General features: G+C 50.5%; 1 protein-coding gene across 1 annotated transcript; it reads right to left on the bottom strand.

Moving 5' to 3' along the window:
- Positions 1-605: 605 nt before the first annotated feature.
- Positions 606-23932, bottom strand: LOC125917030 (tyrosine-protein kinase Blk). Its single transcript, XM_049623278.1, has 12 exons — positions 21573-23932; positions 20019-20070; positions 17850-17943; positions 16806-16904; positions 15419-15522; positions 10063-10209; positions 9459-9611; positions 8433-8612; positions 7180-7256; positions 4226-4376; positions 2880-3011; positions 606-2153 (listed from the first exon to the last, which is right to left on the bottom strand). The coding sequence occupies exons 1-12, from the start codon at positions 21678-21680 to the stop codon at positions 1948-1950; spliced, it is 1503 nt and encodes a 500-aa protein (XP_049479235.1). The 5' UTR covers positions 21681-23932; the 3' UTR covers positions 606-1947.
- Between the last annotated feature and the right edge of the window lie 312 nt (positions 23933-24244).

The following is a 24244-nucleotide window of genomic DNA, read 5'->3' as shown; positions in this document are numbered from 1 at the left end:
GTCCAGCACTGGCCAGCTAAGAGCCTTGGGACAAGCTGGCGGTGTAGAGTCTCTGCCATTTACTTCTTGTGTGGAGAAGAGTGTAGGCATAATGACAATGGTGATGCCTACTTCACAGAGCTGTTCAAGAATCTATAGACAGTTTGGGAATGTACTCTGGAAATCACAAAGACTATACGGACACGTGTCCTTCTTTGCCTAGTCACCTCTGTTTCCCTGCAGAGGCAGCCCCCTCTGTGAGGTTCTCCCAGGCCAGCAGCAATGCCCTTCCCCTCCCCCAGTACTCTGCTGCCCAGTCCAGCTGGGTCCACATCCCCATCCCAGCACTCATGAGTAGTGTGACCTTGGGAGTACTACCCAGGCTCTTTTGTGTCTGGGTTTCTTCCTCTGTACATGGCATGGTAATAGTCCTACCTTCTTGGGTTATCACAGGATCAGAAGCGTCAAAACATGGCAAAGGGATGGCCAGGGATTCAAAGGGTGGGAGGGAAGAACAAATACCAGCATAAGGGATTTTTAGGGCACTGAAACTACATATGATAGTATGATATTGGTGACATATCATTTATGCATTTATCTAAACCCATAGAACACAACACAAAGAGTGAATCCTAATAATATATTAATGTAAACTATGGGCTTTAGTTAATAATAACGTGTCGATTTGTTTCATCAGTTGTAACAAACGTACCACACTATTGCAAGATGTTAGTAAAAGGGAAAATTGAGGGGCGGGGTGAGGGGTAGATGGGCATTCTTTGTACTTTCCGTGTATTTTTCAGTAAACCTAAAAGCTAAAAAAATCTACAATAATAAATCTATTTCATAATAATCTATTATAATAAATCTATTCTAAATAAAACAAAAAATAAACAGCGAGCCCCCTGAGCAGTGCGAAGCCTTGAACGGTTTTGGTGTTACCATCGCCTGATCATCTGCGCATGCGCCTGGTCCCGAGACTGGAGCCTGGGGCGCTCCCTCCTCTCTCTGCGTGCACCCAGCACCCTTGTAGCTACCGCTGTCGCTGTCGGAGCAAAGCATCCCGGAGGCCAGGATTGCTGAGGTGAGGGCGCCACCTGCTGGCCCTGCTCAAGTCTCCCCTAAAGGCAATGGCCGTGGAGTCTTCTTCGGTGTTGTCCTTGGAGCTGGGAGCTCCACCAGAAACCCAGGACCAACAGCGAGTCCCTTGCTGCGCCACTCATGCAAACCACCTACGTCATGTAGCGATGTCCAGGCTTGTCACCAGTAACGACACGGCAAAGGTCAGATCTTGTGACTTTATTACAGAAGAGTCCCAAAGTGCTGGAGTGCAGTCTAGGTCAGAGCTACCGGCCCAGAGCCGAAGCAGGTGGACACTTCTCGGAGCGGACAACTCGGAGGACCCAGTCCTGCTTCTGGGGTAGTAGAGAGGGAGCCGCACCGGGGCGCGGTCCGCACAGGTGGGAGCAGCGCGATTCCTGGCCACTTGCTGCGGACTTCTCGCTTTGGGCGCCAGCACAGGGGAGTCTTACAACGATGCCAAACACTTAACGGTGTGCCAGGAGTGTGCCAGGCGCTATTCTGAACATCTTACTGGGGTTAACTAATGTAATCCTCTTGAGGAACATAAGGAGGTAGGTACTATTATGGTTCTCCCCCACTGTACAAACGAAACAGTGGAGGCACAGAGAGGCTAAATAACTTGCCCAAGGTCACACAGCCCAAGAAGGGTGGGACTGCGATGGGATCTCCGGACTCCATGCTGCGTGACCCACCTGTGAGGCTGCCTCTCTCTCTCCTTCCCTCATCTAGAAACGGGCCTATCAATTCCTCCCTGCCCTTCCAGTCGGCCTGGGGCTGGGGTAAGAGCCTCGAGGTGAACACGCTTCATCAGTTCTACAGGTTGGGCGGGGGGCGCGAGACGTCTCTGGGCCCTGCCGCCACCAGACCCGTGTCCTCGAGCCGGGCCTAGGGCTGGAGCTCGTACTGCCCTTCGGTGGCCGTGTGGAAGTCCTCGAGCACCGACTGCAAGAACTCGAAGGTGGGCCGCTCCTCCGGCCGGCTCCGCCAGCACTCGGTGATGACACCGTGGTACAGCTGTGGCGGGCACGTGTCGGGGCGCGGCATGCGGTAGCCGCGCTCCAGGCAGCGGATGACCTCGGGGTTGCTCATTCCTGCGGAGGGGATGGAGAGCGAGGCTGAGGGCGGGGCCGAGGTGAGGCGCACAGACCGGCGTCCCCTCCCTGGCAGGTCACCTGGCTGTCTGGCTAGTGCCACCCCTAAACATCCCTCTATTCACTTTCCATCGCTTGGAGGACAGCTGGAGAGGAGGCTGTGGGGCCAGTCCTCGGGGTGGGGAACCCTGCCTTGCTTAGCTGGGACTTCCCCACCGCGGCCCAAGCCCATCACTCACTGGGAAGGCGCTTCATGAAGGCGCACCAGCCCGCCCAGGGACACGGCTCTTCGGCAGGTGGCTAAGCTGCCCACGCCCTCCAGACATGGGACAGGGAGACTGGCAGATTTCACAGTCAGGAGAGGGCTTTGGGGAATCCACCCAAGGTGGAAGGCCAAGGGGGAGACGACCCACCCCCAACGGAGAACAAACCAATTCAGGGTAAACTTGAGTTCAGACCCTGACCTGTTCTTACTTCCAGAGTTCGGAGGCTCACTGACCTCTGCTGACCCAAGGGCATGCGGCCCCGTTGCCAGAAGCAACGTTGAGGAAGGAGGCGGAACCTCCGTCCCCAGAGTGACATGCGTGGGTCTCTGTTCCGACTGTGGGGACTCCATTCTGGCACGTGTGTGGGCAGCCCCAGGCACTAAGCATGGGATATCTGTCATCACAGCCATTTCAGGACAGCAGGGAGCCCACCTAGTCCCTACAGGATGAAGCCACCTACCTGGGTAGGGTACACGCCCGTAAGTGACGATTTCCATCAGGAGGATTCCAAATGACCACACGTCTGCTTTGATGGTGAACACCCCGAAATGGATGGCCTCTGGGGCAGTCCACTTGATGGGGAACTTGGCGCCTGTGAGAAAAGCCATGAACAGCTTTGTGAGGCCATGGCTGACTGTCCCTATGCACCTGCTCCCTCCCCTTGGCAGGGCTTGGACCACTGTATACAGTGGAGATGCTTCCAGAGAGCCACTAAGCCCCACTAGGACACATGGCCAGGCACGTGCAGACACTACTGGGGCTCCATAGCGCAGAAGGACAACATGACACAAATGTCACCTCCATCACCCCGATTGGGTCATTGCCCAGTGGGCTTCAGAGGGCCACCAACATGTGTTTCCACCTGGGACAGAAGAGTCATTCTCCGCCTCATGTGTTTAACCACAGGAATCACGGCTTGGGCAAATCCCCTTAACTCGTTCCTGCCTCAGTTAATCCCTTCCTGCCGAATGGAAACGATGACGGATGACTCATGTCCCACCTAGGGTCCCAGTGAGGAGGGGATTCCAATCCTGCTGTCCCAGGAAACCCTGTGGACAGCTGCAGCCCTGGCCAGCATTCAGAGTAAACTGCACAGCTCGGCACTGGATTTCCCCTTACCTCGCCTCGCTTTCTTGGTCTCTCCAGCCAGCTTGAAGCTTCCTCAGCTGACGAGCCCTATTGATCCTTCTCCCGTGCCAACTGATTAACATGCTCAGCTAATATTGCTTGCTTGCCAGCTTACTTGATCGATGTATTGGACCGTTTCAAGTCCCCTTGGGAAGAGAAGCCCCACCTCGGGTATACTAAGGAACTAAAGCAGAGTGCTCTGTGGGAACCCTAATTCAGCTATAAGCGTTTGCTGCTCATGCTTCAGAAAAGTGTTTTCCAAAGTGTGTTCTGCGAAAAGCTAGTTCTGTGGGGCATTGACGGAAAAAGTATCTCAGGCTCCAATTCGTTTGGGAGCGACCAGGCGAAGCCCACGTCCGCCGCTCCTTTGCTGCAAGACTTCTCAGGGCCTTTCGTATGTTGGTGCGCATCAGGAATCTCTGAAGGAGGCCTGGATGGACCATGCAGCATCTCCAAACCTACTTGACCCCAAAACCGTTCCTCATAGTGCCCTGCAGAGCGCCTCTAGGGAAACGCTGATCTAGGTGGGTGTAAGGCCAGAACTGTGAAAACCACAAAGCTTCTCAGATCTCTTCACACAAGGCTCTGCTCTGTAGCAACGAGGAGAAGTCCAAGGGGGTTTAGGGAGGTGGGGAAAGTAAGGCCCAAGGTCTCCCTGTAGATGGGGGCTCTCCTCACCTTCTTGGACAGTGTATTCACTGTCAATGATGCGGGCCAGGCCAAAGTCAGCGATTTTGCAGCACAGGGACTCAGACACCAGGATGTTGGCTGCCCTCAGGTCGCGGTGGATTGAATTCATTTGCTCTATATACGCCATTCCTTCGGCAATCTGAGGGAACAGGTCACACAGTGAAAGACAGCAGAGGGACCTCCGTGCAAGGATGGAGCCCACCCAGCGTCCCCTGCACAGCCCCTGTCAGCAGAGGGAGGACCCTGTCTGGAAGGCCAGCCTTCATCCTCTCACAGCCTGGAAGGGGCAGGAACGCTTGGGAGTGTGTGTTTGGCTTGTTGGTAGGTGCATAGAGGGCGGTTCTGCTGCTGGGGAAGGAGCAGCTCCCTGAGTGGAGAGGGAAAATGGCTTCAACCACTCCTCCGTTAGACAAGCCAAGAACTCCAGCCGCCTAAAAGCCCAGCAAGGCATATCCGCTGGTGTCAGAGCCAGAGAGACCTGAACCCCCACCCACTTCTCTCTCCTTGCAAGTGTCTGCAGGGGAGGAAGATAGCAGAATGAAAGCAAGAGAAAATGAAGGTCTCTTAGGGGGCAGGGGAAGAGGACAGGGAAGGAAAGGGTCTCATCTTCTTGCCACACTGGACTCCCTGTTCCTGGAGCGGCGAGCCCTGGATTGGAGTCCTTGACCTCCACCCCTGGAAGGTTGCTTAAGCTCTCTGAGGGGTCACTGTCCTGACTAAGAATTGAGCGAAGGGGGCTCCAGGGTACGGAGTTGAGGTGAGCATTAGGTGGCCAAGGCCCTAACCCAGCACCGCCCGAGGCAGGCGCTCAGAGCATACGCAGAATCCCAGTGGCACCCAGGTAGTTTCTGTTTCTGTCCCCGATCGCCAGCTCTGGGCCAGGACTAGCTGCTTGAGTTGCTCTTGTGTCTTTTAGTGGAGGACACTCATTCGGGTTTTATCCACTGTGCTCCCAGTTGACGGATGAAGACACTGAGACTAGAATGCCGGTTTCCCTCCTCAGATCTGCTATCACCAGGAAGCCAGCACTGGAGTTTATCCCACTTCTCCCTATGTGTCTGTTTGCATTGGTTTATTCGTGAAGCCATTCACTTATTTATTCTTTTGCTAAATCATTCCATCAATATACATTTATTGGTATGGTTCTGGCCGGGGGGCTATGAAGCTGAATACCAAATGCCTGGTATCTAGACAGCATTTACTGGTACTCATCCTATTAACAAATATGTATTCAGCAGTACCAGAAATGATTTTTTTTTAAAAAGGTTGAGAGGGACCCAGGTGTGCTTTCGAGGAGAAGACTATACGGCGCTCAATGCCAACAGAAACGCGTGCACCAAGTGCTCTGTGCCACTTTCCTGTCCAGGGAAACTTAATTTAATTTAATTTAACTTAGGTCTTGAACACCGATCAGGAGTTTGCCAGATGAGTTTGCCACTGATCAGGAGAATGCCAGGGTTCTGCCCAGGCATTCTGAGCAGAGGGGGAGCCTGAGCTCACAGGTGTGACAGCACTTTTGGGACCTTGGTGACTCTGCCAAGTAGGGCACGTGGGTGGTGGTTGTAGGGGAGGTTTGCATTACATCCTGCAAAGCAAGAAAAGGAGTGCCCAGAAGGGTAGTGTGTGTGTGCACGCATGCATGGTGAGGCGCTAGCATGATGAGAATGTGGTTAGAAGCCGTTTACCTGGAAGGTTCTGATTTTCTGGTTTCCTAACCCTTAGATTCTTGGCCACATCTAGGTCTAAATGCAGGTGGCTTTTCATATCCTTTGTCCCTTAGTGATCCAAGATTTCTCCAGGGATTGAGAAAGAGACAGAGAGAGAAAAGGAAAAGAAAGAAAGTAAAAGGGGTGGACAGGTTTATCACTGTGGTTTGAAACTGGTTAGCAGCGTGAATTTTCCGAGACCACTCACCAACCTGCTCAAACCCATCTGTGCTTACCTCAGTGGAAAAAGGGCATCGTGACATCAGTTCCTGAACTGATACTAACAGCAGATAATACCAGATAAGGTGGAGATGGGGTGGTGTGGGGTGAGGGGGAGGTTTCCTCTCTGTAGCCGGATGTGTGTGTGTGTGTGTGTGTGTTTATGTGTCTCACAGGCTGACCACAGACCAGAACTTTTCTGCTGAGGGTCCCAGTTTTAACAGACACACACACTCAGGGCCACCAGATGTGTTTTCCTGCCAGTTAGAACCCTCAGCTAACTGAGGAATCCTCGGGGAGGAAAGATGCCTCCTCTCCATTTTACTCTTCACTTCATGAAGTCTGGATTGTGATTCACCTGCTGTAGAAGGCATTTCTGGGCACCATCAGAGGAAGAAGTGAGGTAACAGCAAAACATCTGCCTACAGAGTTAAATGGGATTCATGTGAACGGATGGGCTTCCCACACCATCCATTCTCCCTCTCTAGTAATAGGACTCACCTCATCCCATCCTGGCTGCCCAGAGTAGAGACTACATTTCCCAAGCTCCCTTGCAGCCTAGGTGTGGCCAGGTGACATGGTTGGTGGGGAAGAGGAGGGTGTTAAAGCAAGTCTAGTAGGTGACTTCAGGGACACGTCTCTACAGGGAACATGGTGGGCTTTCTTCCCCCTTACTTCGTCCTGCCTGCCGAGGAGAGGACAAGATGATGAAGTGTGAACAGCCGTCTTGGACAATAAGATGACATATGCTAAGTACCCAGCAGGTGGAAGAATCGTGTGGCTTTGAGGGGCGGACCCACCTACCTGCCCCAGACTGCCCACCTCTGGATGTTTATGCATGTAAACCATTATTGCTTTGGGTTTTCTGTCCTTCACAGCCCAACTTAAATTTAATGGATACAACCTCTAAATAGCTGACTTTGTTAAGCCATAGGGCACAGAGGAGAGGGCCTTGGGTCCTGGGTCCTTTTGGGCATCACAACTCTCGGGGGCCGCTGCCCTCGGTAGCTCACAAACCTGGGCTGACATGTCGATCAGTCTCGGGAGGGACAGTCGGCTACCTTCATCTGTCTTCAGGAAATCCAGTAAGCATCCTATGGAAAGAGATGTGGCATCTGCCCTTCTGCAAAATGATCCAAACCTGGCTGTGCCAGACTCTCCCAAGCGTGGAACGCTCCCCACCTGGTGTCAGGAAGTACGGGGCGCCCTGTCAGATCTCTAGTACGTCAAAAGAAACCCACCCATCGCTGCAGAGTGCTTTCTGCTTTACAGAAATTCTACCCACAGTCCTCATAACACCCCAGGGGGCAGCGAATGTATTCCCAGCTGCTCAGAGGAGGTTGGGTTTCATCCAGGTTCGGGATCACCCAGCCAAGGAACCAGGCACAGAACCTGATCTTTGACTGTAAGTTCAGTGCTTCCTCCTCACATGACTTTCCAAAGTGTCTCCTTGCCTCCTTCATCCTTTGTTGGTAGAGATTCTGCCTCCGAGGACCAAGGGGGCAAGAAGATGCGAATGGAGAGACCTGTCCCTGGGGTTTGGTGCAGGAGACCAATGCAGCTCCTCTTTGGCATCTAAGAGCTGGGAGGGATGGTCACCTGAGGTGGGGCTGAGAGGTGAGCAGGGGAGCCATCGTACTCCCAGCTCAGTGTGGGGTCTCCTTCAAGACGATTTCTAAGGAACTGTGTTATCATGGCACCTTAGGATCCTATAGGAAGCAATGGGCAATCAGGATCACAGAAAGGGTGGGAAGGAGGTCACAAGCTGAGGCCCGACCCCTGGCCCACTGACCTATGAAACCTTGACCCCACCATGGACCTCAATGGCCAGCTGGACCAATTTCTCTTTTCATCCATGTCAAATGCTCATATGGTTGTCAAAGGTCCCACGCCTAGTAAGTGGCAGAACTGGGACCAGAACCCATGTCTGGATGCCCGGCTCGCTACTCTTTGTGATGCTGTGTCCTCCCGAGTGGGCATCAAACAGTGCTGGGCACAGAAGATGCCCTCCAAAAGTGTGGGTTGAAGTGCTCCTGAATGGAGGACACAGCTCTGTAAGAACCACTGACCCATCTTGTTTCTGATCATCTGCCCTCCTGCTCCCCAGGCACACGGAACAGAGTGGACGTTGGCTAATTGTTCCGGCCCGTGGCCGAGTGATCCCCCATGGAGATCCCCTCGCCGGCAGACCCACTGTGGCACAGCAGCTTCACCCCTGTCCGCCCCTCCCCACCCCTGTCTGAGGGATGCATCCCCATGCAGGGTACCACCTCTGGCCATGTACTCGGTCACGATGTAAATGGGTTCCTTGGTGACCACGGCATAGAGACGAACCAGCCTCTCATGCTGGAGAGTTTTCATCAGGTTGGCCTCACCCAGGAAGGCCTCCGGAGACATGGTCCCCTCCTTTAGAGTCTTGATGGCCACTTTCACGGTGTTTTGGTAATAACCTGAGAGCGGGTAGGGGAGAGAATAAAGAAGCCATTCAGAAGACCCAGAGGTTGTGGAAGGCGATCCCTTAACCAAAATGTACATAAGCTTCCAGGATCCCTCCTCATTCTACAGGTGCAGGACTGAGGCCAGAGCTGTCCCCCTAGGAAGAAGCCCTGGGCTAGAATGTACAGCTTCGAAGGGTGAGCTGGCTTATTTGACAGGATGCCAGCCTGTCTCAGCCTCTCGAGCTCAACTGGAACCTCAGGCAGTTAACCTCAAGAACTTACCCTGCCTGGGAGGGGACCATTTTACCTTTGCCCCGAGGGATAAAATAAAACACGGTCTTTTATAGTCTGATAGTGCCCATGGTGAACAGGGGAGTGATCATCAACTATACACACAGGGACCTGAAAGTTAAGTGACTTGGCCAGAGTCACACAGCCACAAGCAGTGGCTTGGTCTATTATCAGACCCCTGGAGCTCCTGGTTCACTGCTTACTATGTTTAACAGGTCATTTCTGTCTGGCAAACCAAAGCTAAGAGGAGATAGCCTTATGTTCAAGTTCACACACCTGTCAATTGCAAGCTAGCCCTGGGCAGTGAAGAGTGAGTGAGGGAACCAACCAAGGTTTTGGGAGAGCTGGATTCTATTCCTGCTGCATCACCACAGTGTCCTGAGGGCAAGTGACTTCAATGTCCTAGCCTGCCATTCATTATCTCATCTGTAAAATGGGTATCATGGCCTCTGTCCCTCTCCCGAACAAATATTTTGGGGAAGCATGATGAACTGTGCGTATCTGGGGCCTTCTGTGCTTTGGGACACAGGGCAGGGAGAGAGAGGCTTCTGGCTGCCACATACTCACCCATCCAGACTTCGCCAAATTGCCCAGACCCGAGTTTCCTGACCAGCTTGAGAGACTGCCGGGGGATTTCCCATTCATCTTGGACCCACAGGTCTTGGGAAGCCAGGCTGACACACGGTTGGGTGAGCCTCTGGCATAAACCATCCCCTTTCTCTGCATTAGGGAAGAAGAGTTGGGGCTGGAGGTTACCAGAGCAGCCAGATCACATGTCTCCCTTGGGGACCATGTCCTTCCCAGCTGTGTCCCCCTCTCATTTTTGCCAACTATACTCCCATTTCCAAGTACACATGTGCACAGGCACACACATACTACACACACACTCAGCTATTTGCATTCATTTTGTATAAAGTGAGGCATGCTATCATTAACCTGCTCTCTCTAAGATTGAAAATACTTGTTATTCTGCAAGTGGTCACATGCTGAGCCAGTAGAGGGAATTAAGGACATAGACTTTGAGTCATTATGTTGACATTTGTCCAGCCTTGGGATAATCCACCCACCCCCACCCCCAAGATGGCACCAGTGAGTCACATGATCATGAGATCTTAGTGATAGGTACAAGGGGTCCTCTGCTCCCCACCCTCACCACATCCTCTCTTCTTACGAGAATAATGTTGCACCAAAGCCTGGAGAGTGGGGAAGGTGATGCGGGGGGAGATGTAATAGCCCCCTTCATCCAGGGAGCGGATCTTGTAGTGTTTGATCACCTCCCCCTGGGTGGTCACATCCTTCACAGTCAAAGAAAAGGCACCTAGACGGGTAATAGAGATACACGCATGAGAAGTAAGGCATACAAAGGGAAAATCAGGATTGGGATTTGGGCTTCATGTCACTGCCACTGGAAATTCTGCTTTCCATTTTGACCCCTTCCACCATAATCTCAACCCTCAATCCCAACCCTCCAAAAAACCTTTACTATCATCTCCACCCAACTCTGACCTTGATATTCCTCCCCCAATTTCCTAAAATTCAGTCATGGGATCACAGAACTCTGGAGCAGAGAGGATATTCTCCCAGCAAACACGATGTCCCTCACATGGGCCCCTAGTCATTCGGGGACATTTTGCCATGGACTACTGAGAAATGTAGAGTTATTGGAGGGACTAGGGGGTTGATTGATTCATTGATTCATTCGTTCATTCATTCTAGCTGAAAAGGCTGCAATAACAAATCCCAACCTTGAAGCACTCATGTTTGTGGAGGAGAACATAAGTAGCTACTCACTGGAGTTCTGTTCAAATTTATACACACACCTATGCATTTTATCATGTACAAGGGGTAGCAGGTGCTAAAAGTTAAGAACAATTTAGGAAGCAAGAGTTTCCAATGGAGAAACTTCCTTTCACAAACTTGGTGTTTTTATAAAATGCCTCTGTCCAGCTCTCCGGGTACCACACCTGCCACTCTTATGCAGAAGATGAGGAAACTGAGGCCAAGAAGGGGAATGCTGCTTGCTCCTGGTCACTCTGCTGGTTAGCAGCAGGCTTCAGGGCTCCCTATCCTCCCTGAGGACGTGTTTACCGCAAGCAATACCACTCTGCCCCGCCAGGTGTCAGGCTCAGACACCTCTTTTTCCAGTGAGGACCCTTGATTTTTCACTGTGCTGTTTGTTTCCATCTCAAACCCCTTTTCCCTCTCATCTCCCTTAGGTATCACACCTCTCATCACCTACTTGCAAAAAGATGCAAGATATGTGCACACCTTGCCGCTGCTAAGCCCATTCTCTGCCCATGACACCAGCCCCAGCCCGAGTGCTGCAAAGGGTCTCCCCCATGCCCCTTGGTAAGTGCAACTGTGCCCCAGTATCTAAGAAACCAGAGAGTGGCTCTAGTAAGTTCATTTATCCTCGTGTCACCCTAGCAAGGAAAAGGGTCTTTCTCCTCATTTTTTCATCTGCACCCTGCGTAGGCTGCATCATAAGTAGCCAAAGAGACCCTGCTTTCATCCACATAGGCCTGCTCTCCAAGCTCGTGATTTGGGGCCTCCTTCTTGCCCCGGTTCATCCAACAGCCTGCCCCTGGTATCTTTTGACAGCTCAGTGTTCTTCTTAAAGGGGACCTCCAGATCCAATCAGCTTCCGGTTCAGGCTTCTTAGAGATTGAGATTTCTTTTTTTTTTTTTTAAGTTTATTTATTGAGAGAGAGAAAGAGAGAGTGTGTGTGGGCCCTGCGTGTGGAGGAGGGGCAGAGAGAGAAGGAGAGAGAGACTCCCAAGCAGGCTCCATGCTCTGTGCAGAGCCAGACACGGGGCTGGATCTCACGACCATGAGATCATGACCTGAGCCAAAATAAGGAATTGGATGCTCAACCGACTGAGCCACCCAGGTGCCCCCAGAGATTGAGATTTCTTAACACTGGCAGAACTGCCTGCCTTCAGACAGGGAAACTAGTTGGTCCTCATACAGATATGAATAAACTGACGCTTGAGAGGTTAAGGGACGTCCTGGAGGCCACAAGAGGCTAGAATTCACTTCCCTTGCTTCTGAGGGCAGCATTCCTTCCCTGTCTGGCATCCCCTGGCTGTGGCTTTCAGATGCACTTGTTTTGGAGTTCCGAGAAGTATGTGTGCACATGTGTGTGTGTGTGTGTGTGTGTGTGTGTGTGTGTATGTGTGTGGGGGTGGTGATGCTGGGACGGTCCTCAGCTCCAGCTCTATCTGGCCAATTTCCAGCTTAGACTAGTGTGGACAAGGACAGGAGGGGATACCTCTACCTTTGGAGAACCCCCTCCTCTGTACTGAGGTCATGAGTCCCTTTCTCTCCACTGGGCACCTTAGCAATAGGAAATGATTAAAACATCATTTCCAGGGTGAAATGACACAATTCTGGAACTTGCTTCAACATAATAGGGATGGGTGGGGATATACATGAGGTAAGATTGGCTGAGTGATCATTTGTTGAAACTGAGTGTTGGGTACCAAGGGTTCCATTATACTATTTTCTCTGCTCCTGTATATGTTCGAAATATTCTACAACCACAAAACATTATGTCATCTCCAGTGATTTCCATATTGTTTCTTGGTCATACGTGCTTTGCTGTTAAAATGGAATAGTGGCAATATCCTAATGTGTGTGTATGTGTGTGTGTGTGTGTGTGTGTGTGTGTGTGTGTAATTTAATGCATCCATTGGTGCATTTCCAGAAATTCTGCACAGAGCACCCAACTTACCAATGCACCCCTCCTCCTCCTCAACGTGACCCTGACTCCCTTTTTTTTTAAAGTTTGTTTATTTATTTTGAGAGAGAGAGAGAGAGAGGCAGAGAGAGAGGGGGAGATAGAATCCCAAGCAGGCTCCACACCATCAGCGTGGAGTCAGATGTGGGGCTCAAACTCACAGAAGCATGAGATCATGACCTGAGCTGAAACCAAGAGTTGGACACTTAACAGACTGAGCCCCCCAGGCACCCCAGCCCTGACTTTTTGAAGGGCTGGGAGGCCTAGGGATCGCCCCTGAGCCTTACAGGGTGTAATGAGCATCTCTCTTTGTCCAGCTTTTGCGGCTCTGGTGCTTTCACTCGCCGCAGTTCTCAAGCCATGAATGGAGCTGAGGGTTGAGTCTGGGGTGGGGATGGGGGGTGGAGGGGCTCCTACTACCCAAACCTGTCTATTCTCTTTGCCCAACCACAGGGTATCCACTAACAATCCAGCCATCCTCTCTCGCCTTCCTCCTCTGATGTCACTGTCACCACCTCCTTTCTCTCTAGTTAAAAATTGGCCACGAGGATGTAATAGGTCCGTATGTGCCGTATCCTGATAAACAAATGATTACTTTACACATCTTGGGAAATTCCCTTCCATCACCCCAGGTTAGGCCAGCTTGACACATTTTAGAGCCGTTTTTTCTTTTCTTTTTTTTTTTTTAACATTTATTTATTTTTGAGACAGAGACAGAGCATGAACGGGGGAGGGGCAGAGAGAGAGGGAGACACAGAATCGGAAGCAGGCTCCAGGCTCTGAGCCATCGGCCCAGAGCCCGACGCGGGGCTCGAACTCACAGACCGCGAGATCGTGACCTGAGCTGAAGTCGGACGCTTAACTGACCAAGCTACCCAGGCGCCCCCGTTTTTTCTTTTTAAAATTTTTAAATGTTTACTCATTTTTGGGAAAGAGACACAGAGGGAGAAAGAGAGAGAGAGGATGTGGGGGAAGGTCAGAGAGACAATCCGAAGTGGGGTTTTCCAGTGACAGCAGAGCCCAATGTGGGGCTCAAAGTCACAAACCATGAGATCATGACCTGAGCCAAAGTCCGATGCTAAATCGACTGAGCCACTCAGGTGCCCCACATTTTAGAGTTTTTGAAGCCTCTTAGATGAGTTGGGATCTGAGCCTTGTTCACTGTAGGCCTCATGTGAGTCACTTCTTCCCTTAGGGACTCATTTTCCTCATCTTCCAAATGGGGGTATTGGCTCAGCATCCCAAAGATGGCAGACATGTACCAAGAAGCATATATATATTAAGGTTCAGAGCAACATGTTCACAACAGCCCCAAAGTGGAAACAACACATGTCTACCAACATTAGAAAGGAGAAATAGCTTATGGAATATTAACATGCTGGATTCTGGATAGCAGTGAAAGTGAGTGGACCTGTTATGGGCTAAATTGTGACCCCCCCACCCCACCCCCCACCCCCGAATTCTTATGTTGAAGTCCTAACCTCCAGTACTCAGAATGTGACTATATTTGGAGATGGGATCTTTAAAGGGGTGACTATGAGGCCATTGGGGGATTCTAATCCGATATGACCGGTGTCCTTATAAGAAGAAGAGATTAGGACACAGACTGAGGAAAGACCAGGTGAGGACACAGGGACAAGAGGACCATCTACAAGCCAAGGAGGGAGGCCTCAGAAGAAATTAGTCCTGCTGACATCTTGATCCTGGACCTCTGGCCTCCAGCACTGTGAGACAGTACATTTATGTTGTTTAAGCCTCCCAGCCTCTGGTACTTTGTTATAGCAGCCTGGCAAATTAATAACGAATCTCACGATGCCAAGTGCAAGGAACAAGACACACACACACAAAAATAGTACTATTCCACTCTCATGAAGTTGAAGAACAGACGAAACATGGATGGTAAAACTGTAAGGAAAACCAAGGAAGGATTTCCCCAAAGGTTGAGATAGCAGTGATCTCTCTGGGGGGGCCGGGGGCGGGTTGTTGAATACAGAAGGGGCACAAGTGGAGCAGTGAGAGGGGCTATGGATGTCTGGAATGTTCTCTCTCTTGTGGTTGCACAGGCATTTACTTATTACGACTCTATATGTATAATTATGGACTCATCTATGATTTATGCAATTTTTATATGTTCTCTATTTTATAACAAAAGGAGCTTTAAGATGGAAAGAAGGAGAGAAAATTAAATGAAAGACAATGAGAAAGCCCAGTGGCCTGCGGATGGTGGCAGAATTGTGTCTCTCAGTCAGCGGGTTTGAATACACGAGTGCTCCCAGTTCTCCACAACGGCCACCCCCTTCCTTCATTTCCAGCCACAGGCCATTCTGCAAACTTATGTTATCTTCCAAGCTCCTGGAAGTGTCTGAGGTCACAGCCTTTGGCTGAGATTATCTCTAAGGAGTCTCAGCTCTCAAATCCTTTGATTCCAAATGTGGCTCTGGGTTGTGCCCCTTCTTCAGACCCCACCAGCCTCAGCACCCCCGCTGAGCCAAAGATGGTGCGCAGTGGCCCTGGGTGGGGGCAGCTCTCCAACTGCACCTCCTACCTGCACCCTGTACATTTCCAGCCTGGCCAAGGGACACCTGTTGGCACTGAAGCCTCACACTCAACTACTAGGCACTAGATGGGCTGTCCAGGCGGGGCCTGAACTGGAAGGGAGACCAGAGGCCTGGAAGCCGCTGGGCTCTCCTGGCTGGTGTCTCCCTCCCATCCTTCCCTCCCAGACATAGCCTCAGGTCGGGGTTCCCGGGGACCGCACAAGAAGGACATGCTGGGCGCCATGCTTACCTTTGTTGGTTTCACTCTCTCTGATAAGAAAGGAGCCCGCCTTATTGATTGGAGCCAGAAGCTGCCTCTCAGCATCTTTCCGGCTAATTGATCTAAAGAACCACCTGAAAAAGGAAGGCAGACAAACCTCAGAGGCTGGTCATGCTCCGCAGAATATTCTTTTCCAAACCTCCCTCCTAAGCCGTATGCCTCACCCCGAGAAATAAAATAGTGTCTTCCCGTTTTCGACTTAACCATGAACTAACAACACTCCTCACATCTTGATTCATGAAATGCCCCTTGGTCCCTCTGCCTCTCTTTTCTTCTCATTTCCCATCAGGGGATGGACTTACTATTTTCTTGAAATGAGAACATTTTGGGGGGTGCCTTTTGTTAATTCTATTCTGGGAAAATGCACCCAACCACCATCCCTCAAAGGACACCCTGAGGTACCTGGGTGGCTCAGTTGAGCGTCCGACTTCGGCTCAGGTCATGATTTCACAGCTTGTGGGTTCGAGCCCCGCATCAGGCTCTGTGCTGATAGCTCAGAGCCTGGAGCCTGCTTCAGATTCTGTGTCTCCCTCTCTCTCTGCCCCGCCCCCATTTGCTTTCTGTTTCTCTCTTGCTTAAAAATAAATAAACATTTAAAACGTTTTTTCTAAAAAGCACACCCTCCTCAAGGTCAAGTCTCTGAATTTAGACAAAGTGCTGAGACTCTCAGAGCACAGATTCCTGCCTTGTTCCTCTCAAGCCTGGACCAGTCAATGTGGAAGCAAGTGCCCATGGTCCCACATCTTTACAGCTTTCTCAGTCCTTGGGCAGAGTCAGGCTCTGGGTACTGTTTGCTCAGTGCGTGCTGTGTGAGGGAATGAATGACTGAGGCCCTGACTGGCTGAGGTAGACCTTCCTGGTGTCATGTGGAAGTAGGTTATGAGGACGTTGGGGAGTGCTGCCCTCTGTAACCCAATTCTGAATGAGGTCACCACTCTGTGAGCCCCCCTGAAGTCTGAGCTCCTGAGTCCTGCCCACTGGAGGCTTTGGAGGAGAAGTGCTGATCGCTGTGCCTTGATGTTAGCTTTGCGAGGCCATGGGCCAGGAAAGGGGCCAGGAAAGGCCCCATTTCACAGATGGGAAGAGTGTGCTGAGCACGGAGGGGTGGCTTCCTGAGCACCAGACACCAGACAGCACCAGACACTCAAGATGACCTGAGGGTCATCTTGAATGGTGGACAAGTCTTCCCCAACAATCCCAATTCCCTTTCCCTTTCCTGTCTCTTCCATGCTGGGCTCACAGAGGCTCTCTTTTCACCCCTTTTGGCCCCCTTCATGCCCAGCAACCCCCAGAGCAGCAGCAGCAGCAGCAGCAAGCAAGCCTCTGCTTTTGAAGGGCCTTCCGATGGTCCACCTACTTTTCCACCTCCAGGGTCTCTACTCGGGCCACAAAGTTGCTGGGCACGTAGCCTTCTCTTCCTGTGATGAGAGATCTGGCCAACCACCAGTCTCCAACTCTATGGAGGAGGAGGAAAAACAAAAATGAGATCGTGGTTCCTGTGGGCCTCTCCTAGGGGGCAGCCCCCAGCCCTCCCCCCCTCCCCCCCAGCAGGATCTCATCCCAGAGGCGGAGGATTCAGAGGGCTGGTGAGAGGGAATCTGGGCAAGATGCTCAGGGAGAGGGTGTTAACTTGCCGAGCATCGGGCCAGCCCAGGGAGGAAGGAGATGGTGTGGCTTGTCCACACGTCCTGGCCACCCCAGAGGGCCCCTATCTTCCCTGAGTAGCCTTCCTCTGGATTAATGGGACAGAGGAAGAATTTAGTGAGTGAGTTGGGACTGGACGGGAAAGCCAAAAGCAGGAGGAGAGCTGTTCAGAAGAGGAGCTGGGCTCCCCGCAGCGTAGACCCAGAAGGCCCGGGTTTTCGTGCTTTTGGTTCAAGGCCATTGCAGAACTTCAAGAACAAAAGCAGACCCCCAGGGCTCCACAGGACAAGCCAGATGTTTGAGAGAGAACCGGCTTTGGAGGAGTTTCTGAGAAGGAAGCCTGGAAACAAAGCTGATTTCACGAGTGGAATCCTGTGTGAGATCTTGTCCAGCAAGGGAGACACACAAAGCTGTGGTGGAGCAGCTAGGCAAGCACTGTCAGAGGGCTGCATGGAGGAGGTGATGTTAGCAGTGGGTTTTGAAGGAAGAGTAGGCTTTTGGCAGTGGAGCAGGGGATAGAGAATGGAAACCACCACATGAGGCAGACTTTGGAATGGTAGCTAGAGGAAGACGATTGGGTCAAGTTAAAAAAAAAAAAGTGGGTGACTGGGCTGGGGCAGGGCAATGGAGAAGATCCTCTGGACGCAGCCGTGGAGGGTGTGGGTGTGGGTGGGGAGGTGGACGGTGGGGTGGGAGTCCTGCCATGACAGGGAGCCACCGAGGCCTCTGACCACAGGACAGCTTTCCAGAAACTTACTCCTTTAATATCTGTAGCTTCTCCCCTTTCAGCATTCGCAGGTCCCTGTCATTCACTGAGGTGTAGTCATACTGGGCCACCACGAAATGCTCCTCTAGAGTGAACAAGGAAGAGATGGGCACCCCCCCTCCCCGGGCCCACCAGGTAAGTCGGTGCGATGGGCCATCTCTGGCTGCTAAGGGGTCAGGATGAGGCAGGGACATAAGGGAGGCTGTGGTGAGCTTTCTTGCTCACTGGTGCAGCACAGGCAATTCCTGTCCGGCAGATTGACCTCCTGACCTTGCTGCTGGGAACAAGGAAAGGGCTGCCCCTCAGAGCCCATCCTGGCTTCTCTTCTGCTCTCCACATAGGAGCCTTAAGGCCTGGACAGGGTACGGTCTAAGGGAAAGGACAACCCAAAGATCTAGGGAGATTGGCCACATGGGTCTGATGGCTGCAGTCCCAAGTCTGGAAACGAGTGTTGGCTGATTCCTTATTGCCTCAGAGAACATGAGCTTCCCTACTCTTCCTCTTCCCCACCTGCCCCTTCCCACCTCTTTTCCAAAGAGGGTAGTGGTCTTGGAACATGGCCACTGTAACCTTGACCTGTAACCATGCCCAACGCCCTGTCCCAGTGCTCTTGGCAGGCAGTTTCTCTGACTTGCCAGTGGTTCCTGGAATGGACGTTCAAATGACCACTGCTAGTGAGGAGGGCTTTTCTGCAAAGCTCCAGGGAGCCAAGACCCGCCTGGAAAAGGTCAGCTGGAGACTACCTCGTTTACCTGGGAAAAGATCACCCAGCTTTGTCACCAATGTGTGGTGGTGTGACATTGGGCTCATCACCTCCCCATGGTGGGAAGAGGCAGTTGGAATAGATGACAGTGGCCCCCTCCAGTCCTGAGATTCAAGTTATTGCACCAAAGGCAGTTCATTTATTTTTCGCCCCCTGGGCTTCCTTACTGGAGATATGAAGCTCCCGGCAGGAAGTGAAGGGTAAACCCTGGTAATTAATGGTGAATCATGGTAATTAATCATGATCCCCAGTAGGATAGGATGAGGAACACCAGGTAGGAGAACTAATCTCTGTTCAGCATTTTGCTCATGAGTTTGACAGACTCTGAGCTCTTTCAGGGGAGGAGACACGTCTTACTCAGTTCTACAGTTTCCCCAGGACTCGAACCCGGCCAGTCTCTGGCTACTATTTGCTCAGTGCGTGCTGTGTGAGGGAATGAGTGACTGAGGCCCCGACAGAGCTCTTGGTGCCGTGTGGAAGTGGGTTATAAGTGCCTGTAAGCTGATTCTGAATGAAGCTACATCCTGTGAGTGCTCCCAAGGTCCAGAGCCCTGACCCAGGAAGGCCAACGTCACTCATTATGGGACCCCCAACTGTCCTATCCATCAGAGTGGAAGTAGAGACTGGGGGTGAAGGAGGATGGTGTGAGTGGTCAGAAGGTCAGCAGTGGCCTTGAATAGTGGGGAAGAAGTGGGAAAAAAGATGGTGATGGGACACCTGGGTGGCTCAGTTGGCTGAGCGTCCGACTTTGGCTCAGGTCATGATCTTGAGGTCTGTGAGTTCGAGCCCCGCGTCGGGCTCTGTGCCGACAGCTCATAGCCTGGAGTCTGCTTCAGATTCTGTGTCTCCCTCTCTCTCTGCCTCTATCATCTATCATCTATCTATCTATCTATCATCTATCTATCTATCATCTATCTATCTATCTATCCATCTATCTCTATCTCTCGGAGGGAAAAAAAAAGATGCTGCTTCCATTCACGGAATAGACTGAGGGCAGGAGGGAAGACGCAGACCAATTATAGGCCCTCGCCCTTTGAGGTTAGGAGTTAGAATCTTTGAAAACTTAGGTTTGTTTTTATGCCATTTGTATTTACTGTAATGCTTTTTCTTTTTGTCCCATTTATAGTCTGTAAAGTCCTTTTTTAAAGAAAACCCACCCAGGGTCAGATACAGGAACTGGTGCTTGGTTTCTGGAGAGGCCCCTATGGGCAGGTGAAGACTGGGGCAGAGCTGTGCCCAGCTCAGCACCCCCACCCCCAGCCTTCTTTCTGACCCTAGAAGGCCCACCCAGTCCTTTCCAGGAAGTGGCTCCCTACTGGGCCCCTGTGCTGACTGCTCATGGTCGGGAGGGGAAGATGGCTTGTGGAGCCTCAGCTTCCAAAGCAGCCCCTTCTAACCTTGGTCTGGGTGCATGTCCGGAGGTGAAGGAGCCAGGTGGTTAAACAGGACCTGGAGTAGAGACACAGGAACGCTGCATTAGTTCAGCCCCTGAGGCCTGGGCAGGCCTGGTGTGGCAGGAAGGCTGCTGGTTCCGGCAGCTGGGTGGTCTTAGGGGTGCTGCTGTCAGCAGGAGGTTGCACAGGTAAATGGTACACACGGTGCCACCACTCTCAAGTACCACTGCCATCTCACACAGTCCCTGGACCGTACACAGGGTTAGAGGAGGAGGGTGTGGGGGCGCCAGCTTATTCATGTTATGATTCACTCCGTCTCTCTCTGCCCTTCCCCTGCTCATTCTCCCTCTCTTGCTCTCAAAATAAATAAATAAACATTTAAACAAGAAAGAAAACACAAACACATAATATAAATAACACTGAGAAAAAGGGTCTGGCAGCAGGAGCTCTGGAGTGCGAACTCTGGGTATCGTTGGTGAGTGGGATAATGAGTTATTTACAATTTTTCTCCATAATTAGTATATATTATGTGACTTTTTAAAGTCAAAAACAGTCCAGGTTCTATTACTTATTAGCGTAAGTAATATGCTAATATTACTCTATGTAATCTGAGTTTACCCCGCCATCATTCATTCATTCAACAAACATTTCATTGTTCTGTGCCAAGCCCTGGACTACGTTGGGACACAGATAAAATGCCTAGTGGTCTAAGAAATGAGATTAGCAATCCCCACTCCTCATCAGGTCACTGTTGGAGTAAAGTGATGACCAGCTGAATGTGCTCCTGGAGGCAGAGAGCAAGAAAGCAGGTTCCAGGCATGACTCACCGCTGCCCAAACCAAAACTCACCACCTAGTAAGGGGCTAGGTGGGGGAGGGGGGTGTCACAAACAATCATCTAAAAATGCACTTTTGGAATGCAGTAGCCTCCGTGCAAGGGTGCTAAACGCTTTGTAAATAAGACAGAACTGCATCACCAGCTCCAGGAAGGGGACAATGACCTCCAGGAGCTTCTGGGTAGGAATGGAGCAGCAGATGTTGCTAAACGCCCCAGACCCTTTCCTACCACACCCTCCTCTCAAGCTGACCTTTTTGATTTCTTTTTCTCTTCAAGGCTCCCCTTGCGAAATGAAAACTGGGTAAGAATTATTGGAAACTAACCCAATGCCGTGTAAAGGTAATATATAATGGGATTGCACAGTTGTATAATACATCATGTACTGTTGCATCCCTGTCAGAAAGGCACTTTCATTATACCCATTTTACAGATGCAGAAACTGAGGCATGGGGGAGTTAAGTAACCTGCTTCAAAGTACACAGCAAATCCATGTAAACACTGGCAATCTGGCTGCTAAATGTTCCACTATCCTGCCACACCAACATGAGGTGGGTGCTACGTTTTGGTGGCAGTGACAGGGGGCCGATTTGTCAGAGCCCTGAATTCTCTAGAGGTGGCTCTGGGCTGGCTGGAAACAAGCAGCAGCCCCCAGGGAGCCGCCCTTGCTCCCTGCTCTTCTTTCTCCCCCTCCCTCCCCAGCTGGGACCAGCCATCACTCACCAGGGGAGGCAGTGGTGGGGGATCTTTGCTCTGGGTGCTGACCTTCACAGGGCTCCAGAGGCCCTTACCTTTCTCCTTCACCTGCTTTTTGCTGCTCACCACTCCCATCCTGTCGGAGAGCACACAGCAGATTGGTGATGTGAGTAGGTCTTCAAGAGCCTCAGTACAGAAGAGCTCCCCCAACTCCTTCCAGCTGGCCAATTAGAAAGGCGGGACGGAAGTGGGAGGGGCAGTGAAGGCCAAAATCAGAACATGAAGTCAGTAAGCAGTTGGGTAGGCTAAGTTTGTATCCATCTTTTTTTCCCAGAGCAGGAAGAAGTAGACCAGAGAGGACAAATGACTGGGTTTAGGACAGAGATCATCCAGGTCTGAGCGAACTGCCAGAAACTGCTGGGGTGAGCCCTAGTGCCTTGGGGATAGGAACCATCTAGAAAGAGTCTGACCAACGTGCCTGATGGTCCGGGTTTAGCCTTCATTTTGCCACTGGCTGTATTACTTGGGAAGGTCAAGTTCCTCTCTTGGTCCATGTTAGGACCCGTCTGAGGTTCTTTCCCACTCAGATTTTCAGATGAGATGCTATAAATTCAGGGCACACTGATGGTATAGGCGTCTGAGGCCAACAGCGTCTTCTCAGTAATATCAGAGAGTCTTCCATAAGTGAGAGAGATCGGCCAAGCTTTTTCTTGGGTAAAGGATCATAGAGTTATAGAAGTGGGAAAGATGCCAGAGACCACAGCCGACACCACCACATCAGCACCGCCCTCATTCCAGGGGCAGCTATTAGGAAGGACTTACTCTTGAACTTCACAAAGCCTATCTCATGTCATCCTTTTAACTCTAAAGTAAGTGTAAGTAGGCATCATCCCTGTCCCAGGACTGAGCTTTGAGTTGTTAAATAGCTGGTTCCTGGTCAAACCAGTAACCAACGAAGAGCCAACTGTGGAGCCCTGGCTGACCCCAGACCACTACACTCCACCTCACACCCGGCCCATCCCCAAGACACAGACATTTATAGAAGAAAGGACCTTGAGTCCCTGTTCTTGTCGGAAGGGCCGTGTGGTTGATGGAGAGTTCCTGACTGCTTTCGCATGTGTTCATATTTCATTGATTCCGGGATGCACCTTTTTTCACTCAACATCTCTTGAAACTGCGATGTGTTTTACACCCAACGATGATTCATAAAGTAAATAGCAGCATCCTTTTTCCCTCTCTTTTAGTGATACATAGAATAAATGTTAGTCTTCCAAACAGCGGTGTCTTAGATTTACTGAAACGCAGTGATGTTTTCTTCTAGAAAGTTGAAAGCACATGTCTCATATTAATTCTCCTCAAACTCATCTTGAAAAAAAGGAAGACTGGAGTAATTCTAAATACAGGAGAGAGATCCCCAATAACAAATAATCCATAATTCGTTTTTTGAGCGTGCTTCGCGTACAGAACATGTAATACTTCACATTTGTAAAGAACAGCACTTCTCTGTATTCAAGTAGTTTCTTTATGTCAGTTCGCATAAACCTTAGCAGCAAATGAAATGCCAAAGTTACAGGCCAACATTTTACTTTTCAGAGATTCCTTTTATCAGAATTTTGGAAAAGGGATTATGGATTTCTGTTAAGAATTGATACTGAATCTTATCAGGTACCCTATTTAGTGTCTTTTAATATGATCGTTTTCTTTAATTTGTTGATGTAATAAATTATGTTGATAAATTTTCTGCTACTGAAATCCTTGTGTTCTGAAATAAAAGCTATTTGTTTACAGTTCATTAGTCTTTTAAATACATGGATAGATCCTATTTGCTAATGTTTTATTTCAAATGAGAATCAATATTCCCAAGTGGGGTCTGTCTATGAGGAGTTAACATTAAGATGATGCTGACTTTGTAATATTAGGGGGTTCTCCATCTTTCTTCCTATGGCTTTGAGTCATTGAATTACACTGAGACTCTCTGTTCTTTAAAGGCTGGATAGAACTCAGCCAGTAAGTCATCTGTTCTGGGGTCCTTTTTTTTTTTTTTTTAATGTTTATTCAGTTTTGAGACAGAGAGACACAGAGAATGAGCAGGGGAGGGACAGAGAAAGAGGGAGATACAGAATCCAAAGCAGGCTTCATGCTCTGAGCCATCAGCACAGAGCCCAACGTGGGGCTCAAACTCACGAGCTGTGAGATCACGACATGAAGTCAGATGCTTAACCGACTGAACCACCCAGGTGCCCCTGCTCTGAAGTCCTTTTAAAAAGTCGATCTTTGGGGCGCCTGGGTGGCTTGGTTGGTTAAGCGTCCGACTTCAGCTCAGGTCATGATCTCACAGTCTGTGAGTTCGAGCCCCGCGTCGGGCTCTGTGCTGACAGCTCAGAGCTTGGATCCTGTTTCAGATTCTGTGTCTCCCTCTCTCTCTGCCCCTCCCCTGTTCATGCTCTGTCTCTCTCTGTCTCAAAAATAAATAAACGTTAAAAAAAAAATTAAAAAAAAAAGTCGATCTTTAATTTAAGAAACAAAACAGATGAACATAGGGGAAGGGCAGGAAAAATAAAGTAAGATAAAAACCTAGAGAGAGGCAAACTGTAAGACTCTTAAATATAGAGGACAAACTGATGGTTGATGGAGGCAGGGTGATGGGCATTGAGGGCACTTGTTGGGATGAACACTGGGTGTTGCATGTAAGAGATGAA

The sequence above is a fragment of the Panthera uncia genome, unplaced genomic scaffold (genome assembly GCF_023721935.1).
Source record: "Panthera uncia isolate 11264 unplaced genomic scaffold, Puncia_PCG_1.0 HiC_scaffold_1414, whole genome shotgun sequence".
NCBI lineage: Eukaryota > Metazoa > Chordata > Mammalia > Carnivora > Felidae > Panthera > Panthera uncia.
This window is presented reverse-complemented; position numbering and strand designations above follow the sequence as displayed.